This window comes from Gigantopelta aegis, chromosome 12 (assembly GCF_016097555.1).
Source record: "Gigantopelta aegis isolate Gae_Host chromosome 12, Gae_host_genome, whole genome shotgun sequence".
Taxonomy (NCBI): domain Eukaryota; kingdom Metazoa; phylum Mollusca; class Gastropoda; order Neomphalida; family Peltospiridae; genus Gigantopelta; species Gigantopelta aegis.
The window spans coordinates 12,572,967-12,593,771 of NC_054710.1; the positions used below are offsets into that span (position 1 = coordinate 12,572,967).

Genomic DNA, 20,805 nt, shown 5'->3' on the forward strand with positions numbered 1-20,805 from the left:
TTCTTGACATATTCGTCACGTAATTTGCAGTTTTTACGAATGGGGCTATTTCAGTACTAATTACATCTAGGGGTGCTTAACTTTTTTCTTTGTGTGTATATATATATATATATATATATATATATATATATATATATATATATATATACAAACACTCACACACAGACACGTGTGTGTGTGTGTGTGTGTGTGTGTGTGTGTGTGTGTGTGTGTGTGTGTGTATTATTTGTACCTGTACATTATTTAGCTGTAATTTTTGTGGGTGTATGGTTGAAGGTATAATGCTTACAATTCAAAGGAACTGTCAATAATTGATGTTGTCATTATGAACTTTGATAATACATCTCTACGGCTGAAAGATATATACAGTCAGACCTCGTTACAACGACCACGTTCGTCCCTGGGTCACTTTGTTGTTATATCGAAATTGTTATATCGATTTATTAATCATCGGCTATTGGTGTCAATAGTAGCAAGTGATCATTTATATGCACCATCCTACAGACAGGATAACACATACCAAAGCATTTAATATGCCAGTCGTGGTGCACTGGCTAGAATGAGAAATAGCCCAATGGTTCCACCGACGGGGATGGATCACAGACCATCATTAAATACTAAGTATATTATTATTAATCAAAGTGCATTCACAGTCAATGTAATCGATTGGTACCTACTTCGTTTACAAAATGTCATAAAACTAGTAGACTTGATTGTTAATCCTTTAATTGAATGACGAAAAGCTTATGTTGAAAAGCAATACATGTCTATAGAGTTAGCCGACATCGGTAACTCAGACATCATGTGACACTGTCGGCTCGCGACAAGATCTAGGATGCCAAATGGCTATGTGTACTGCCAACATACTACGGCATCTGTGATTATGTGATGTCGTTGTAAAGAGGTTATTTTAGATGTTAGGTGCACGTTTGTTCCTAATTTGCTCTGTCGGTGTCGGAAGGTGTGAATTCCGGTGTAATGAACAGAATAATATTGGTGTACGTTCGTTCCCGACAATTTGTGGTCGGATGGTGTAAATGTCGTAGTGACGACGGTCGTTGTAACGAGGTCTGACTGTCTATCAAAGGAGTTTTTAACAGTGTAATGGGGGAAATCAAGCGTGTCTATGGGAGGGTGTGTGTGTGTGTGTGTGTGTGTGTGTGTGTGTGTATATATATATATAGACACATGTATATTGAAAACAAAAATCTTGCGCATGGCAAGGGGCTTTCAACCTTTGACCACCCCCTCCGATACACGCGCTTGATCCCCCCCACCCCCACCCCCCATTGCGCTGTTAAAACTCTGGGTAAAAGCCGACACTGAGATGCGAACAAAATTCTCTTCAAGCCGTAGAGGTGTATTATATATCGGGTACTTGTGCAGGGGTAGTGTTTCAGGGATCGAAATCGACCCCCCTCCCCCAAGAAACTTCGATCACTGTGCACAATCTAGACCCATCGCCCTGTATACTTTTCTGAACATGCGCCTTTAGATGTAAGAGCATTACATTCAGTTCTCTTACACTAATCACATCACGACTGGTACATCAAAGGCCGTGGTATGTGCTATCCTGCCTATGGGATGGAGCATATAAAAGATCCCTTGCTGCTAATTGAAAAGAGTAGCCCATGAAGTGGCGACAGCGGGTTTCCTCCCTCAATATCTGTGTGGTCCTTAACCATACGTCCGACGCCAAGTAACCGTAAATAAAATGTTTTGAGTGCGTCGTTAAATAAAACATTTCCTTCTTTTACACTAATCACTAGCAACTAACAACTAACAATTATAAAACTCTGTAAACAGATGCAGGACTTTTACAGGTAGGAATGAATTAATGAATTAGCTAGTTAGTGAGTTCGTTCGGTCATTCACTGACTAATTAACTAATTAACTAACTAATTATCTAACCAACTAATTAATACCACGGCTGAAAATGTCCCAGAATGCACCACTGGACCCATAGGAACGATATCAGGAGAGGAGTCGGGGGTGGGGGGGGGGGGGGGGGGGGACAGTCTTGGAAGGAAAGGTGCACAAGCTATCTTGTTATCCCGTTTTGGGATGAAAAAAAAACGTACTTTCGGTCTCAAGTCATTATTACAATATTTGAGGCGGGACGTAGCCCAGTGGTACAGCGCTTGCTCGATGCGCGGTCGGTGTGTGATCGATCCCCATCGGTGGGCCCATTGGGCTATTTCTCGCTCCAACCAGTGCACCACGACTGGTATATCAGAGGCCGTGGTATGTGCTACCCTCTCTGTGGGATGGTGCATATAAAAGATATCTTGCTGCTAATCGAAAAGAGTAGCCCATGAAGTGGCGACAGCGGCTTTCCTATCTCAATATCTGTGTGGTCCTTTTAACCATATGTCTGACGCTATATAACCGTAAATAAAACATTTCTTTCTTTTTTATTACAATATCATAGTTTGACACCCAATAGCCGATGTATTTTTCGTGCTAGGGTGTCGTTAAAAATCTATTCTATTCTATTATTACAATATATATATCGATATGTAAATTTATATATGGTTTTGGGATGGGGTTTTTATGTTGTTGTTGTTGTTGTTTCTTATTGAAAGAAAGAAAAGAAATGTTTTTATTTAACGACGCACTCAACACATTTTATTTACGGTTATATGGCGTCAGACATATGGTTAAGGACCACACAGATTTTGAGAGGAAACCCGCTGTCGCCACTTCATGGGCTACTCTTTCCGATTAGCAGCAAGGGATCTTTTATTTGTGTTTCCCCACAGGCAGGATAGTACAAACCATGGCCTTTGTTGAACCAGTTATGGATCACTGGTCGGTGCAAGTGGTTTACACCTACCCACTGAGCCTTGCGGAGCACTCACTGAGGGTTTGGAGTCGGTATCTGGATTAAAAATCCCATGCCTCGACTGGGATCCGAACCCAGTACCTACCAGCCTGTTGACCGATGGCCTAACCACGACGCCACCGAATTTATTTATTTATTTATTTGTTTCTTTGTTTGTTTTGTTTTGTTTTGCTATTTTTTGCTTTGGGCTTTTGGTTTGGGTTTTTTAACTACCTGGTATATATTTAATTACACATTTTTATTCTTTGAATCAGAACTCTACAAACGATCTATCGATCATACTGAACAATGATTTGTCATGTTGCATTGATCTAAAACTACCTGTCGTAACACGTTCCAATACGTCCACACGCCCCAACTTCCTTCAAATCTATCGATGTTTCGATCCGTTGATCAGTTCTAAATATATAGCACACTTTATTATTTCCACTTGCTATGTTTTCCTATTGAAACTTTCCGATGGGCGTGGTCATTGTCTATTTCTTTGACAACATGTCCGGTTGTCAACGACGTAAACGAGGGCCCATTGTTGCGAACATTCCTAATCGATGATGTTCTAATTTGAGAGGCGACTGCCAATGAAAGTCATGAACAGCCCTTTAATTAATATTAGTTAATTAATTAGGATATTGTCATCTTTCAAATGTGTGTCCTCCTCAGCAAACGTCAATTTTAACCTACAATACTGTATAATTATAGATATTCCTTTACAAGGGTTAATTTTCTTTTAAATTTTGCGAATTAGCCGCAAATTCTTATAGTGAATAGCTCTCTAATTAGTATTAGTTAATTAATTAGGATATTGTAATATTTCAAATGTGTGTCCCCCTCAGCAATGTCAGTGTTAAAATACAATATTGTATAATTATATACATGTATATTCATACACAAGGGGTAATTTTTCTTTTAAATATGTGAATGAACCGCAAATTCTTATAGTGAATAGCTCTTTAATGAATGAATGAATGAATGAATGTTTAACGACACCCCATCACGAAAAATACATCGGCTATTAGGTGTCAAACTATGGTAATGCAAACAAAAAAAGTGATGATCAACATCAATATAAAAATTCAAGATTTAAACAAAAACACAGTGTAAAGAACTGTGCCAAAATACAAATATCACAAATAGATACTGACTTTTACTCAAAATTTCAGTTTTGTGCTGTATTGGCCATTCTCAAAGAGAATGTTACACCCCGGCACCACGGTGAGGTTACAGCACACGCAGGGGAGCTCTTTAATGAAGGTCAAAATATATTAGTATACATTGCTGGTCTCTCTGGTCAACGTGCGCTTCGATTTTGACCCTTTTATTATTTTTTTCAATTTAATTTCATTTCAACTTAATTTGTTGCTTATATCCAATTAAGGTTCAAGCACGCTATCCTAGGCACACACCTCAGCTATCTGGGCTGCCTGTCCAGGACAGTGGGTTAGTTGTTAGTCATTTAGTAACAAGGCAAATGGGGGAGGGACACACTGACGTACGTAGCCAGGATATTATATTGGGTGTGTGTGTGGGGGGGGGGGGGGGGCACACTGTATGTATGTATGTATATATGCATTGATTTATGCACTGATGTATGAATATCTATATAGTGTATGTATGTCGAGATTGACTGTTACATGCATAGATATTAACGCACTGGCGCAGGGGATAATTAAATCCTTTTGGCCTCACAAATTGTCCCATGCCGTTGCTAGGACTCGAACCTATGGCATCGAATCGCTCGCAAATTGCAGACTAACCACGATGCGTTCTGAGCTATCCACACATCCAGAAAAAAGGATGTTGTTTAACTCAACCACATGCATGGGGCCTTCAATCCACGCGGTCGATCCCGCTTACGTGCATGACACAATGGGCAGACCTGGCACTGACTAGTATGTATTGATGTAAGAATATCTATAATTATATTGTATGTATGTCGAGGTTGACTGTTACATACATAGATATTAACGCACTGGCGCAGGGGATAATTAAACCCTTTCTGGCCTCACAAATTGTTCCATGCCGTTACTGGGACTCGAACCTATGGCATCGAATCGCCCGCAAATTGCAGATTAACCACGATGTATGTATGTATTTTTATATTTTGAATATCTCTATTGTATGTATGTCGGGTTTTGACTTAAACATACATATATTCAATGACGCACTGGCACAGGGGATATTAAAATCCTTTATTGCCTTCACAAATGTCCTCATGCCGTTACCGAGACCCGAACCTGTGGCACCCAATCGCCCGCAATTGTTGGGCCGGAACGCTACCAATCAGACCAACTACGTTCCACAAAAATAGAACGATCGTTAGTCGACCATATCGACCGATCCCGCTTACTGGCACTGACTAGTATGTATTGATGTAAGAATATCTATGTATGTCGAGGTTGACTATTACATACATAGATATTAACGCACTGGCGCAGGGGATAATTAAATCCTTTCTGGCCTCACAAATTGTCCCATGCCGTTACTGGGACTCGAACCTATGGCATCGAATCGACCGCAAATTGCAGACTAACCACGATGTATGTATGTGTATGTATGTACGTACGTATGTATGTATTTATGTATGATTTTATAAAATTTAATACAGTAAAAAACAAGGTTTGATTGGGGACATGGCCACGTGCCCCCCCCCCCCCCCCCCCCCCCCCCCCACACACACACCTCCTCGCTACGCCATTGGGGGCACCGTGGCCAATGATGAATCAAGGCAAATGAGGAGAATAGTAAACACATTTTTGTTTTCTGTGCATTCTATGCTGTAAAAAAACCCCCAAAAAACAAAAATAAATAAACAAACAAACAAAACAACAACAACAAACAAACTCGCATCGTCACATCAGTTCTGGAATTTTATTAAGACCATTACAGACTTCTTCTTTTTTTTTTGGTCTAACTCTATATATCCTTTAACACCGTGTCTTATACCGTGTCATTTGACACTGTTTATTTGTAAATATTATGATTACTTGATTGGCGTTTTAGGGGCGGGACGTAGCTCAGTGGTACAGCGCTCGCTCCCCGTCGGTTGGCCCATTGGGCTATTTCTCGCTCCAGCCACTGCACCACGACTGGTACATCAAAGGCCGTGGTATGTGTTATCCTGTCTGTGGGATGGTGCATATGAAAGATCCCTTGCTGCTAATCGAAAAGAGTAACCCATGAAGTGGCGACAGCGGGTTTCCTCTCTCAATATATGTGTGGTTCTTAACCATATGTCCGACGCCATATAACCGTAAATAAAATGTGTTGAGTGCGTCATTAAATAAACATTTCTTCTTGATTTACGTTTCTGCTGGTATACAGTTAGTTTCCGAATGCGTCATTATCCCCGTTAGGCCTATAGTTTAAACGCTGCTGAATACTAATAAACTAACTGTTTTTAGTTAAAGTTTGTTTTGTTTAACTACCACACTAGAGCGAATTGGTTTGTTATCATCGGATATTTGATGTCAAACATTTGGTAATTCTGACATAGTTGTCAAGAGAAAACCAACTGCATTTTTCCATTAGTAGCAAGAAATATTTCATGTGCATCATCACACAGACAGGATAGCACATACCACAGCCTTTGATATACCACTGATCAATCCTAGACGAATCGCGCATCAGGCGAGCGTCCCGCTCCTGTTAGTGTTATGTTACATTGGCACCAAACTCCGGACAGTCCCCTTTAATTTAAATTGTCCCCATAATTTATTCTGTCCCGAATCGGGCCCCTGGCTATCCAGGGACGGGATCCGGGACAGACATGCTCGAAACCTTAGTGGTATAGGAGCATGTTAAAATATATCCGCTTCGCTCCCTTTAATAGGTTACTTATTAGCGGTTAGTCAGAGATGCAATTTATTTATTTATTTTAAATTCGCTATCACTAAGTTTAAAGATACATTCCTGAGTTTGCTGCAATTTTTAAGATGTTATCGACTAACAAACACTTTTTAACAATTGTAATTACATATCAAATATATTTTCCTGCATAACATATGAGTGGATGTATATTAAATGTGTTTCTGATCGTTCTAATATTTGTACTAGCGTAAATTTCATTTTATTTCCTAAAATATGTCTTTTCGTACGTACGAAATTATTTGAAGACAAAATTCAGTTTGGGCTTCTTGCAAATATTAAGACGACCAGAAACACATTGAATATACAGACACTGATATTCTAAACAAGAAAATATATTTAATATGTAAGTTTAATCGTAGAAAAACATTTTATTAGTCGGAAACATCTTACAGTGCAGCAAACTCGGGAATGTCCCTTTAAGAATGCATTTCGTATTCCTAATCATTAGCCTTCAAATACTATGGTCTCGCTACACAGATGTCATCTGCCATTGAAATCCATGTTAAATTGTCCAACTTCAAATGGAGATTGCCAATAAAACGGGTTCTCGTTGGCACTAACAACATACACCATTGCGAACATACATTATATAAGAATTTTTTCACTCCAAAATTGAGAACATTTCCGTCTCATTTTTTTTCTATAATTATGACCGCACCTGGCTGTAGTACCGGTCCGAACAGGTGATTCATTAACCGATTCACTCCGGTCGTTTCTTTCGCTATACAGCCATGTCCCGAAAAGTCAATGCACAATATTACAAAATAACATGGGCAAAATACAGCCAGAAAGCTTACCATTAAACATACATATTGTTTTATTTCTTCCCCAACTCCTAGAAGTGAATATGTGAACCATAACATGTGTCACAATTAGGAACTATATAGTGTAATGAGACCTGTGTAAAAACAAGCGAATGGTTACACAGGGGAGCTAACTGTATACTGCTACCTAAGAAGACTAATTTGATTGTCTGCCCTGAATTACAGGTTTGTCTCCCGTGAATTACAGACTTTGTTCCGGTCATGACGTTATTTACATAATACGTGTAATCACTCGAGAAAAGTTTTTAAATAATCAACAGTGGCAAGTGTTTCAACAAATACGTAACACATAAGAATAAGGCTGTTACACGCAAACATATCCATTATTTTTGTTTATTTTGGAATTCCAATGGGGCAGTTCGTATTTTATGCTGTTGCGAGTGGGAGATAAAAACGTTATGAAGGAATGTTATGGGTATTTTATTTTGTTAAGGTCGACGACAGTCACTTTTCGCACCCTTGTTTTGACTTTGTTCACAATAAATATAGCATGTCTCACCGTAATTTCACTTGCAATCCAAATTTGTAAATGGTAGTTTTTAAATTATCATGTATTCATGGGTCACTATTCTCATTAATGTGTTAGGCCATGAGAATGGAAGTTATAGATTTGCGTCCACCGCCCGCATGCCGTGAAAGGTACCGCTGAAAATTTTCATTATTTACAAAAAAAATTCATTATTTGCACAAAAAAAGGCACTTAATGATCATCACACAAATTCAAGTTCCAAATCGTTGATGGTGGTAATGTCTACGAGGTCCTTCGCGCCAAAACTGCCATCTCTGTCATAAATTCTGAAGTGTAGTCCAGTAGAGCATTGAATCCTCGAGCAGGAAGCAGTATATTCCAAACATTGATGAAAATTGATGAACTCTTGATGTGTCGACCTCATTTGGACAAGAATCTACTATGCAAATAATAGATCAATAAAAATAATGAATAACGAAAAATGAAAAAAAAGTCTTGTGTTTTTAAAATTGTTCGCACGCAAATCTATAACTTTCGTTCTCTTGGCCTTACGTAGTTGGTACTGGTCCGGTGGGCTAGTGAAATATTTTAAATTTCTGCACTCCTGTATAGTTTCGATCCCTGTCAATGGGCCCATTTGGCTATTTCTGCTCCAGCCAGTGCACCACGACTGGTACATCAAAGGCCGTGGTATGTGCTATCCTGTCTATGGGATGGTGCATATAAAAGATCCCTTGCTGCTAATCGAAAAGAGTAGTCCATGTAGTGGCGACAGCGGGTTTCCTACCTCAATATCTGTGTGGTCCTTAACCATATGTCCGACGCCATATAACCGTAAATAAAATGTGTCGAGTGAGTTGTTAAATAAAACATTTCCTTCTTCTCTGTATATTTTTTGCAAGTATCTGTAAAGAAAGTTTTACCAGCAGATGCCGTATCAGTCATGTGACTTCAATAACCAGATAGCAGTATATAGCTGAGAACAGACAAAATAATTTTAAAAATTAAGTTTTCTTTTAAATTACAGTCTTTCTTTGCTTGTGTTAACCTTATTTTTACGAACATTTCTGCGAATGTGACAGACATTTGTTTACTTTTCCCATGGAAAAGTCAATGATGTCAGAAATCTTCAAATGTATGAACTGTTGCACACAAACAACGCAGCCACCGAAACGGGTCCACAGACAATACATCAATCCAGCCGTTGTTCAAATTAAAAAAAATATATTTTTTATTTCTGGGTGTGTGTGTTTTGATGGGGGCATGACCCAATTCCCCCAAGAAACTTACTTCAATAAAGTCTAGACTCCCAAGCCATAAGATTTAAAATTTCACGAGAAACACCTTTTTGGTTCCATGCCTTAATTGTGATCATGTGAACCGACTGGAAACTGTTTTTAGGTTCTAATGAATAGTCGTACTTGAAAAGTTTTCTTTTGTGATTTTACTGACACGGTACCGAAAACTACAGTTTCTGTGAAATCCAAAGGCTCCAGGGACTTAATTCACTAAACTCTCGCAACTTTGCGATATCACAGTGTAATGCAAAAAGACTTGCAAAGAGGAAATTTTAATGTTGTCTAGTAGAGCCCAAGAGACCGTTGTTAATTAGGTTACTGGAATCCTTGCACAATTTCCTGCACATGCAGATCTGCAATCTATTGCAATTAGTCCTTGACTGGTGTATAGAGAGAGACAATTTCAAATATTAATTTGTACATGTCCTAATAAAACGAGATTATATCATATGTGTTTCATGTAACCTTTTGGGTTTTTTAAAGGGACAAGGATACAAGTTGCTTCTTTCGTCTTTTGTTTTCAGAAACAAACAACTATGATGTTGCCTTTAAGAGCAGAAAACCATATTCTTATATCCATTCCTTGCTGTTTTGTGTTGATGTATTCTACAGTTGTAGTCTTCCTGAGATGAAAACAATTTAATTCCAGCACCATTCTATCGATATCATGGACTTGAGGCAGACTGTGGTGTTTATCTGTGTTTTGTGTGCAGAACTGCCAGTCAGTATGTTAGGTAAGTCAGATTTGGCATAAACAGGGTAAGATTACCCATAAGTTAAAGTTTGTTTTGTTTAATGACACCACTAGAAGACATTGATTTATTCATCATCGACTATTTGATGTCAAACATTTCGTAATTTTTATATATAGTCTTAGAGAGGAAACCCACTACATTTTCCCATTAGTAACAAGGGATCTTTTATATGCACCATCCCACAGACAAGACAGCACATACCATGGCTTTTGATATACCAGTCATGGTGCACTGGCTGGAACGAGAAATAGCCCATATGGGCCCGCCGACGGGGATTGATCCTAAACCAACTGCACATCAAGTGAGCACTTTACCACTGGGCTACATCCTGGCCATTTACCCATAAGAGTTGGAATCCCGTATTGTCTGTAAATTACTAGAGCTGGGCGGTATTTAAATTTCAGGTTTGGTATCAGTATTTTTGTGGTGATTTAATACCAATACCGATATTGAGCTGTATTTTCAGTATACTCTGCTTTAAATGCATGTTCGAGTTTAAGTCTCGCCCGCTAATTTCATCAAAATAAAATAAAATTCTTTTCAGCTATTTTGTGTTCGTCAGATATATTGTTAATGTTTTACTAAATGGTGTAAAACATTTTTTAATACCGAAATTTCGGTATTTTTAGATTTGCTTGGCACAATAAATCGCTATTGACATAATACCGATACTGAACACTGTATACAGTATACCGCCCAGCTTTATAAATTACATCATTTTATATAATTTAATTTGTCAGTTTGTAAATTGTATGCATACATGTGTATGCATGATCAGTAAGGACATTCAAATAAAAACATTGAAACAAAATTCCCTCTTTTTTTTCTTTAGACTAAGTGGTAGAGCACTTGGCTGAGGTTCGAAATTCAGATATAAATTACCATTGATCGGGAGAATCACCGACGGCATGCAGTAAAGCTCCTCAACAAAAACAAAATGTATACACCTGGTGTACATTATCTGCCAGTGTATAAATTTGCACATTTTAAATATGTCTACATACAGCAAAATAACTTTGTTTATTTTCTGCAAAAGTCATTTTTTTTTAAATTGCTGTAGGCAGGCTAAAAATTGCTGTGGTTCAAGCCCTGGTGTTGTATGAATGACTGCCCTTGTATTCCTGGAATGCATATAAAAGATCTCTTTCTGTAGGAGTAGCTTATGTAGCGGCAACATGTTTTGGCGACATCTTACCGTGTCTCAACCAAGTTTTGAGAAAAATATTCTCTTCAAAAAATGTACGGGAACTCTAATAAGAATTTACAGTTGCCAAAATTGTAAGGTATTAGAGCTGTGGGGAATGGTTATATGATAATAGTGAATTAATTGGGCAAACATTACAACCGGTAGTTCAGTATTACCACCACCACAGATCTTAAAAGACGATTGGGGTCAAAAATGACTCAAAACAAAATAATAATAACTATGATCAACAGAATGAAAATGATTGACAGGAATAATGTTCCACAGTGATTAATGGACCTTCCTGAAAATTGTCAAAATCAAGAATGACACCCCACACGTGTATACGGGGCAATTGCGTGATGCACGTGCAAACTATGGAATGTGTTTCGGTGTGTTGATAAACAGACCTGAACGTTCTTTATTAGGATGTCTGTGGTCAAAACGTATGTTCGGTCAAATAGTTGATATTAACATTAATATTTCAGTTTCCCCTACTTTTTTTGAAGAGTATATATATTAGCTGCTCTGTCTCTGTCCATTTTGGGCTGGGATGTATAGCCCAGTGGGAAAGCACTTGTCTGATGTGTGGTCATTCTTGGATTCATTTGGCCCATTGGGCTATATGTATTTCTCGTTCCAGCCAGTGCATAACGACTGGTATACCAAAGGCCGTGGTATGTGCTATCCTGGTGCATATAAAAGACCCCTTGCTACTAAATGAAAAATGTACTGGGTTTCCTCTCTTAGACTTGACATCCATTAACTGATGATTAATAAATCAATGTGATCTAGTGGTGTAGTTAAACTAAACAAACTTTAACTGTCTCTGTCTCTATGTGTCTGTCTCTATCTCCCTAAATGTCAGACTAATCATATGTTGGACATCAAACAACTGTAGGGGCAGGACATTAGCCCAGTGGTAAAACGTTCGCTTGATGCACTGTCGGTCTGGGATCGATCCCTGTCGGTGGGCCCAATGGGCTATTTCTCATTCCAGACAGTGCACCATGACTGGTATATCAAAGGCTGTGGTATGTACTACCCTGTCTGTGGGATGGTGCAAATAAAAGATCCTTTGCTGCTAATCGAAAAGAGTAGCCCATGAAGTGGCGACAGTGGGTTTCCTCTCGCATTATCTGTGTGGTCCTTCACCATATGTTTGACGCCATATAACTAAATAAAATGTGTTGAGTGGTGCATAAAGTAACTGATGATTAATAAATCAATGTGATCTAGTGGTGTCGTTAAACTAAACAAACTTTAATGTCTCTGCCTCTATGTGTCTCTCTGTATCTCCTTAAATGTAGACTAATCATATGTTGGACACCAAACAACCGTAGTTTGAAATGTTGTCGTTAAACAAACATTCCTTTCCTTTCTATATAGCTGTAGTCTGAAATGTGCTGAGGTGTCGTTAAACAAACATTCCTTTCCTTTCTATATAGCTGTAGTCTGAAATGTGCTGAGGTGTCGTTAAACAAACATTCCTTTTTCTTTTTTTTTCTTCTTTTTTTGCAGAAGGTCAACAACAGCACAGGAACATTTTTGTGTTTACACAGTTTGGTAAGACGGCCATATTAAGATGTTCTTCACGCATTGTGCCACCGGCAACAAAATTCTCTTGGAAATTCCGAACTTCACCGTTGACCGAAACCGGCAGGACTCTGGAAATCAAACCACTTGATGATGGCAGGACTTACTTTGGAATCTACTCGTGTAGGGCCACAAACCATCTAGGAAAGTCAGAAGAAAATCTACATTCATTTGAAAAAGTCAATGGGTATGTTATGTTTTGTAATTTTATAACTGGTCCATTAAAGGCATACTGTCACAGATTTAAGGACCTTATTTCTCTAAAAATGGATAATAAATTAAAAATTACATTAATTGTTGGAAACAAAATCTAGCTATTGCATCACCCTAACTGAAACATGATGCAGTAAAATCCATGTCAACCCTCGGCAATTTTATTTTTTGAATTATGGACCATTGCCATAATTGAATTATTTTTACAAAATATCATTAATAAATGGAGTATGGTGGTTATGAAGATGGTTGAATAAAGTACATTTAGGGACAAATCAAATTATTTTTGTTCAGGTAATACTTTGTTAGACCATTAAATAGGTCAGTGGTCTGTGACAATATGCCTTTAATTCAGTATACAAAACTGTTCTTAAAATAGCTTAAAGAGTGATATTTTGCTGGGTGTTTTACGTTTATTTGTGATAAACATTCACAGATTAATCTATCCAGCACATAAATGTTCCATAATTCACTTAAAGGTGCAGACCCTAGTTTTAACCCATAAAAAATGGACTCTAAGTTTAGTTAATTTACAAACCTGTAACTCATTTGAATAATGTTACAATAGAGTGAAAGAAGAGTCTGTGACGTTAAAACAGGATATATCCTTAAAAATAAACTAGAACTCGAATCAATAAACCGCTACTTCTCAGACGCACATGCGTTTTTAAAAGTATGAAAAATACAATTTTTGGTACTACAAACACCAGAATGATCAGAAACACTTCGGTTCTACGAAAATGGATAATCTAAAGAATAAAATATAAGAAATGTTTGATTTCAGTGATCATAAACGGCTATAATTAATAGTGAAAAATAGGATGTAGTGTTTAAAAACTAGGGTCCGTCCCTTTAATACTAAAGAAAATCTTTGGCGCACCAAAACGTGGTATTGTAAATGTTTCATGATATATACTTCAATACATTTAAAGGTCACCACGGGAGATCGGGCAACTGCTAATTTTCAACCCTGAATTGCACATGCATAAAAAAAACTCAATAAGTGTAATGTGTTGTCATTTGTCATAAACGGGGCGGGATCAAGCTCAGAGGTCATAGGATAGAATCACCTTAATGGACACATTCTCTGATTGTTTTTTATTCCTGTCCGATCCAATGCACCACGACTGGTATATCAAAAGCTATGGTATGTGCTTTGCTGTCTATGTGAAAGTGGTTATAAAAAATCCTTTGATACTAATTATGGAAAAATGTAGTGGGTTTCCTCTCTAAGACTTTATGTCAGTGTTAGCAAATGTTTGACATCCAATAGCCGAAGGAGTGGGATGTAGCCCAGTGGTAAAGCGTTCGCTTGATGCACGGTCAGTCTAGGATCGATCCCCGTCGGTGGACCCCTTGGACTATTTCTCATTCCAGCCAATGCTCCACAACTGGTGTAACAAAGGCCATGGTATGTACTATCCTGTCTGTGGGATGATGCATATAAAAGATCTCTTGCTGCTAATCAAAAAGAGTAGCCCATGAACTGGCGGGTTTCCTCTCTCAATATCTGTGTGGTCCTTAATCATATGTCTGACACCATATAACCGTAAATAAAATGTGTTGAGTGCGTCGTTAAATAAAACATTTCCTTCCTTCCAATAGCCGAAGATTAATAAATCAGTGTGCTCTAGTGGTGTCGTTAAACAAAACAAACTAACTCTTATTGGATTTTGCAATAATATGATTTTATAAATAGCAGTAAATGAAATTATTTTGTATGCGATTTTTTGTTGGTATAATTATCTTTACATTAATTAAACTAGAAAAATTAATAAATATTTCTAGTAATTATGCACCCAATCTGATTAAAATTAGCTCTACTGGTCTACCAGTAGATCTAACAGCCTAGTGTTTTTCCTAGCTTGTTTTAGCATGGTGCAGCACCATGCCTCATTAGTCTAGCACCATCTTGCCTTAATCAGTGTCATGCTGCACTGAGATTAAAAAAGCCTTTTTCAATAATTAATTATAAAATTGCCATGATAAAACACTAAAAAAATGTATTATTAATTAATAAAAATATCACTGTTATATATTTTGCCATTCATTTATTAAAGCAAGAACATTAATTACATTTATGTTTATTTCAATTATTCTTTTTATCTTTAATGCAAAAAAGTGCCCTGAAAATTGTTAAAATTTCCCCCAAAGTGTTTTGTCTACCATACCTTGCCAAATTTCTAGGGAAAACACTACTGAGCATTGCGTGGACTTCCATGTCCAGGTGACATTTCATCTATAAATAACAATTTAAATATCAACCAATTACACCTCGCCTTTTATACATGTAGTGTTATTCGGGAGCATACAAATTCTAAAAATATCAGGCGAGACTACATGTATTTATGCAATAGGCGAACTTGTCGGTCTATTTCAATAGTGTAAACAGATTTTATGGCTATACCATCACTGGGGTTTTTTTTCGTCTTGAAACAAAATTTATATATTATTTTTATATTGAAATTAGTTTCCGGCATACTTCGTAATTCACCCGAATCATTTCGTATACCCTCGGCATAATCCCGAATGTTTAAAAAAAAAAATCAAATCACTGGCGTGATTTTGCAAGTAAAGTTTTGATTGGTCGATTGAAAGGTCAACTGGACATGAGCTCCAACAGGGTGCTGTTAGATCCACAGGTAATAGTAATTAACCAGTGGAGCTAATTTTAATTAGATTGTTATGCACCTAAGAGAATGTTCCTTTCAAGTAAATGCTTTGATACAAAATGTTGTTATTAACAGATTTTCCTTTTTTATCTTTTCTTTTAAAGGTGTAAAGTCACGAAGTAAACTAGAACCTGAATATCTTGTTGTGATCGGGATGAGTGTCTTGTTCGGTATACTTCTTTTCCTTGCCTGCTTCTTCACAGTACTTGAAGGTTAGTATTAAAGGGACGGACCCTAGTTTTTAAACACTAAGGCATATTTTTCACTATTAGAGCCGTTTCACTGAAATCAAACGTTACTTATATTTTATTGTTTAGATTATCCATTTCCGTACAACCGAAGTGTTTCTGGTCATCCTGGTGTTTCTAATACCACAAAATGTATTTTTGTCATTGTCACAGACTCTTGTTTCACTCTGTTGTAAACCAGAGTCTACGTAAAAAAATATACCCTAGTGTTTAAAAACTAGGGTCTGTCCCTTTAATTCGTAGCATTTCATTTTCATTTCAGCTTATTTTCGTGCTTATATCCAATTAAGGTTCAAGCACGCTGTCCTGGGCACACATCTCAGCTATCTGGGCTGTCTGTCCAGTGCTGTGGGTTAGTTGTTAGTTGGTTAGTGAGAGAGAAGAGGGTGTAGTGGCCTTACATCTATCCACTGAGCCCTTAAGAACTTGCTCTGCGTTGGAGCCGGTACCGGGCTGCAAACCCTGTACCTACCAGCCCGTAGTCCGATGGCTTAACCACTGCATCACTGAGGCCGGTAAAAATGTGTAGCAACAGTACATAAACCAACAAAAATAGTAACTAGCCACCCATTAGTGGTTTGTTAGTGCCAACATTCCTTTCCTTTCTAAAATTCCATAGTTTAAAATGTGAGAAGGTGTTGTTAAACAGACATTCATTTCCTTTCCCAATAGAGTTGTAGTTTTAAGGTGTCATTAAACAAACTTTTTCCAATAGCTGTAATTTAATATGTGCTGAGGTGACCATGTTGTCAAATAAACATTCCTTTCCTTTCAAAATACATGTAGCTGTTTCAAATGTGGTGCCTAATCATTAATTTATTCTTACTATATCTTTCCAAATAGCTGTAATTTAAAATGTGCTGAGATATTGTTAAACATTCCTTTCCTTTCCAAATAGCTGTAGTCAAAAATTTGCTGAGGTGTTGTTAAAACAAACATTCCTTTCCTTTCTAATTAGCCATAGTTTGAAATGTGGTGATGTGTCGTTAAACAAACATTCCTTTCCTTTCTATATAGCTGTAATTTGAAATGTGCTGAGGTGTCGTTAAACAAACATTTCTTTCCTTTCTATATAGCTGTAGTTTGAAATGTGCTGAGGTGTCGTTAATCAAACATTCCTTTCCTTTCTATATAGCTGTAGTTTAAAATATACTGAGGTGTCGTTAAACAAACATTCCTTTCCTTTCTATATAGCTCTAGTTTAAAATATGCTGATGTGTCGTTAAACAAACATTCCTTTCCTTTCTATGTAGCCAGTTTGAAATGTGCTGAGGTGTCATTAAACAAACATTCCTTTCCTTTCTATATAGCTGTAGTTTGAAATGTGCTGAGGTGTCGTTAAACAAACATTCCTTTCCTTTCTATATAGCTGTAGTTTGAAATGTGCTGATGTGTCGTTAAACAAACATTCCTTTCCTTTCTATATAGCCATAGTTTGAAATGTGCTGAGGTGTCGTTAAACAAACATTCCTTTCCTTTCTATATAGCCGTAGTTTGAAATGTGCTGAGGTGTCGTTAAACAAACATTCCTTTCCTTTCTATATAGCTGTAGTTTGAAATGTGCTGATGTGTCGTTAAACAAACATTCCTTTCCTTTCCAAATAGCTGTAGTTTGAAATGTGCTGAGGTGTCGTTAAACAAACATTCCTTTCCTTTCTATATAGCCGTAGTTTGAAATGTGCTGAGGTGTCGTTAAACAAACATTCCTTTCCTTTCTATATAGCTGTAGTTTGAAATGTGCTGATGTGTCGTTAAACAAACATTCCTTTCCTTTCCAAATAGCTGTAGTTTGAAATGTGCTGAGGTGTTGTTAAACATTCCTTTCCTTTTCAAATAGCTGTACTTTAAAATGTGCTGAGGTGACCGTGTTGTTAAATAAACATTCCTTTCCTTTCCAAATAGCTCTTTATTAAAATGTGCTCAGGTGTTGTTAAACATTCCTTTCCTTTCCAAATAGCTGTAGTTTAAAATGTGCTCAGGTGTTGTTAAACATTCCTTTCCTTTCCAAATAGTTGTTTATTAAAATGTGCTTAGGTGTTGTTAAACATTCCTTTCCTTTCCAACTATAGTTTAAAATGTGCTCAGGTGTTGTTAAAACAAACATTTCTTTCCTTTTCAAATAGCTGTTTATTAAAATGTGCTCAGGTGTTGTTAAACATTCCTTTCCTTTCCAAATAGCTGTAGTTGAAAATGTGCTCAGGTGTTGTTAAACATTCCTTTCCTTTCCATCTATAGTTTAAAATATGCTCAGGTGTTGTTAAAACAAACATTCCTTTCCTTTTCAAATAGCTGTTGTTTAAAATTTAAAACATTCCTTTCATTGACTGATCCAGAGGGGTGTCACAATATACAATACTAAAGTGCTCTGAAAACGTGTCTATATATTCCAAGGAACATGGCCTCGAACCACCCTACAGATCTCACTCCCTTTTGGGGAGCTCAAACATGCCCCCTTTAGAATTTTATGCTCCCTCGATCCCCCTTACAAAATCAAGGACTTGCTCCCTGTATCTCATGTTCTATTAGCTCGACGGTAGTTTAAAATGTGCTGAGGTGTCATTCAACAAACATTCCTCTCCTTTCCCAATAGCTCTAGTTTAAAATGTGCTGAGGTGTCGTTAAACAGTCCTTTCTTTTCTATATAGCCATAGTTTGAAATGTGCCCATGTGTTGTTAAACAAACATTCCTTTCTTTTCTATATAGCCATAGTTTGAAATGTGCTGAGGTGTCGTTAAACAAACATTCCTTTCCTTTCTATATAGCTGTAGTTTAAAATATACTGAGGTGTCGTTAAACAAACATTCCTTTCCTTTCTATATAGCTCTAGTTTAAAATATGCTGATGTGTCGTTAAACAAACATTCCTTTCCTTTCTATATAGCCATAGTTTGAAATGTGCTGAGGTGTTGTTCAACACATTCCTTTCCTTTCTATGTAGCCAGTTTGAAATGTGCTGAGGTGTCATTAAACAAGCATTCCTTTCCTTTCTATATAGCTGTAGTTCAAAATGTACTGAGGTGTCGTTAAACAAACATTCCTTTCCTTTCTATATAGCCATAGTTTGAAATGTGCTGAGGTGTCGTTAAACAAACATTTCTTTCCTTTCTATATAACCGTAGTTTGAAATGTGCTGAGGTGTCGTTAAATAAACATTCCTTTCCTTTCTATATAGCCGTAGTTTGAAATGTGCTGAGGTGTCGTTAAACAAACATTCCTTTCCTTTCTATATAGCCGTAGTTCAAGATGTGCTGAGGTGTCGTTAAACAAACTTTCCTTTCTATATAGCCATAGTTTGAAATGTACTGAGGTGTCATTGAACAAACATTCTTTTCCTTTCTATATAGCTGTAGTTTGAAATGTACTGAGGTGTCATTGCACACAAACATTCCCTTTCTTTTTTCAGGTCACCGGGTCACTGAGCCGCACCAGTGCTTGCTGGAGTCGAACCACAGCCATGATCCGTGTAATCACGTGAACTGTCACACCAGTCTCGTCAAATGCCACAACGAGCTTAGGAAAAAGTTCCGTGTTCAGAGAAAAAGTCACTCTCGGGAACAGTTTGCTTGAAGGGCAAACACCACACCAAACCTGGTTCTGAATGGTGCATACAGATTTGAAAAGAGCTTGAATTTGAGTGGTCGTAGTGAAAAAACCTTTGAATTTGTGAAAAACCCATGAAAAGTGCTTGAATTTGGGGAAATCCTCTTGAAAAGTGCATATTTCCTGTGAAAAAATATAAAATTTACCTTCCTCAAGTTTATTTTCTCATAATCCCAAAATTTGTCAGCTTGTATTATTGACAGTTTTCACTAGCCGGTATAATATTTTCACAAATATAAAATATTCTTGGATGTGTTCTTACAAATACTGATGAATATACAGGGGTGCAGAAATGGAAAATATTTCACTAGCCTGTTGGACCAGAACCAGCTAAAATTTACTAGCCCAGCAGACTTTCTACTTGTCCGTCAGCCTATAGAATATATTACTGTTCAACTTCAAATGGTATATATATATTTTTTTTTCTTGGTAAGTGATCAACATCATGTAAAAAATGAAACAACACCCAAACCTTAACTGACAAATCAATAAAAAAAATTAATATTCCGGTAAATACTAAGTTTTTCACATTCTTTTATATAGATTTACAAAATTCAAGTGACATCCAGGAAGTGTTTAACAGAACAATCTATTCAGAGCACACCGCGGATTGAATGCAAAAACAAAATATGGATATAACGAATTAAATTAGTCAGTCAGAAAAAGACAGATCACCAGTTGGGCTGGTAGTTGCATTTTTTAACCCGTCACATTTGGCGATCGGGCGATTACTTTCTGCAGCCTTGAATATAAATGACTGGTACCGATGAATATACATGTAAATATGATATACACAGAGAAAAATACATGAGTGGCCGTTAGATACCATTTATCTCAAGAGTTGTTTTAAAATGCAAATTTTAACATCTTTTTTGACTAAAGGTATTTACAGCCATTGCACTTGTAGCTAACTTACGCGTCACAGACACATGATTGTCAGGTTAAATATACATCACAGTGTAATCTATTTCTACCGTGTTGTTTTTCATTGGATGCATGGCACTGGTGACCTGGTCATCACCTAGGAACAGCCAGTCGTATGTCTTGAAACTGTTGTGTTAACAACCCATGTGTTATCAAAAATAATGCATGAAGTTGAACACAATGAATGCAAAAGCCCTTAAAAACTGTAATTTTACAGTGAAAAATTATTAAAAAGTTGTTGAATTTTGCTTTTCAAATTGTGTATGAACATTGTTATCTCCAATGGGCCTATCACAGGCACAGCGTAGCAG

At 37.2% G+C, this 20,805-nt stretch overlaps 1 protein-coding gene across 2 annotated transcripts; it reads left to right on the plus strand.

Moving 5' to 3' along the window:
• Positions 1–7,639: 7,639 nt before the first annotated feature.
• LOC121386907 lies at positions 7,640–20,463 on the plus strand. 2 transcript variants are annotated; one of them, XM_041517949.1, is made up of 5 exons: positions 7,640–7,951; positions 9,953–10,037; positions 12,763–13,024; positions 15,827–15,934; positions 19,374–20,463. In XM_041517949.1, the coding sequence occupies exons 1-4, from the start codon at positions 7,943–7,945 to the stop codon at positions 15,843–15,845; spliced, it is 375 nt and encodes a 124-aa protein (XP_041373883.1). In that variant the 5' UTR covers positions 7,640–7,942; the 3' UTR covers positions 15,846–15,934; positions 19,374–20,463. The 2 variants fall into 2 exon arrangements, 1 of the variants encoding a protein (XP_041373883.1); XR_005959731.1 differs by having other exon boundaries at positions 7,648–7,951; positions 9,828–10,037.
• The last annotated feature ends 342 nt before the right edge of the window (positions 20,464–20,805 follow it).

Coding starts and splice junctions, on each gene's coding strand:
- LOC121386907 (XM_041517949.1), top strand. Junction 10,038..12,762: donor ACTGCCAGTCAGTATGTTAG/GTAAGTCAGATT, acceptor CTTTTTTTGCAG/AAGGTCAACAACAGCACAGG.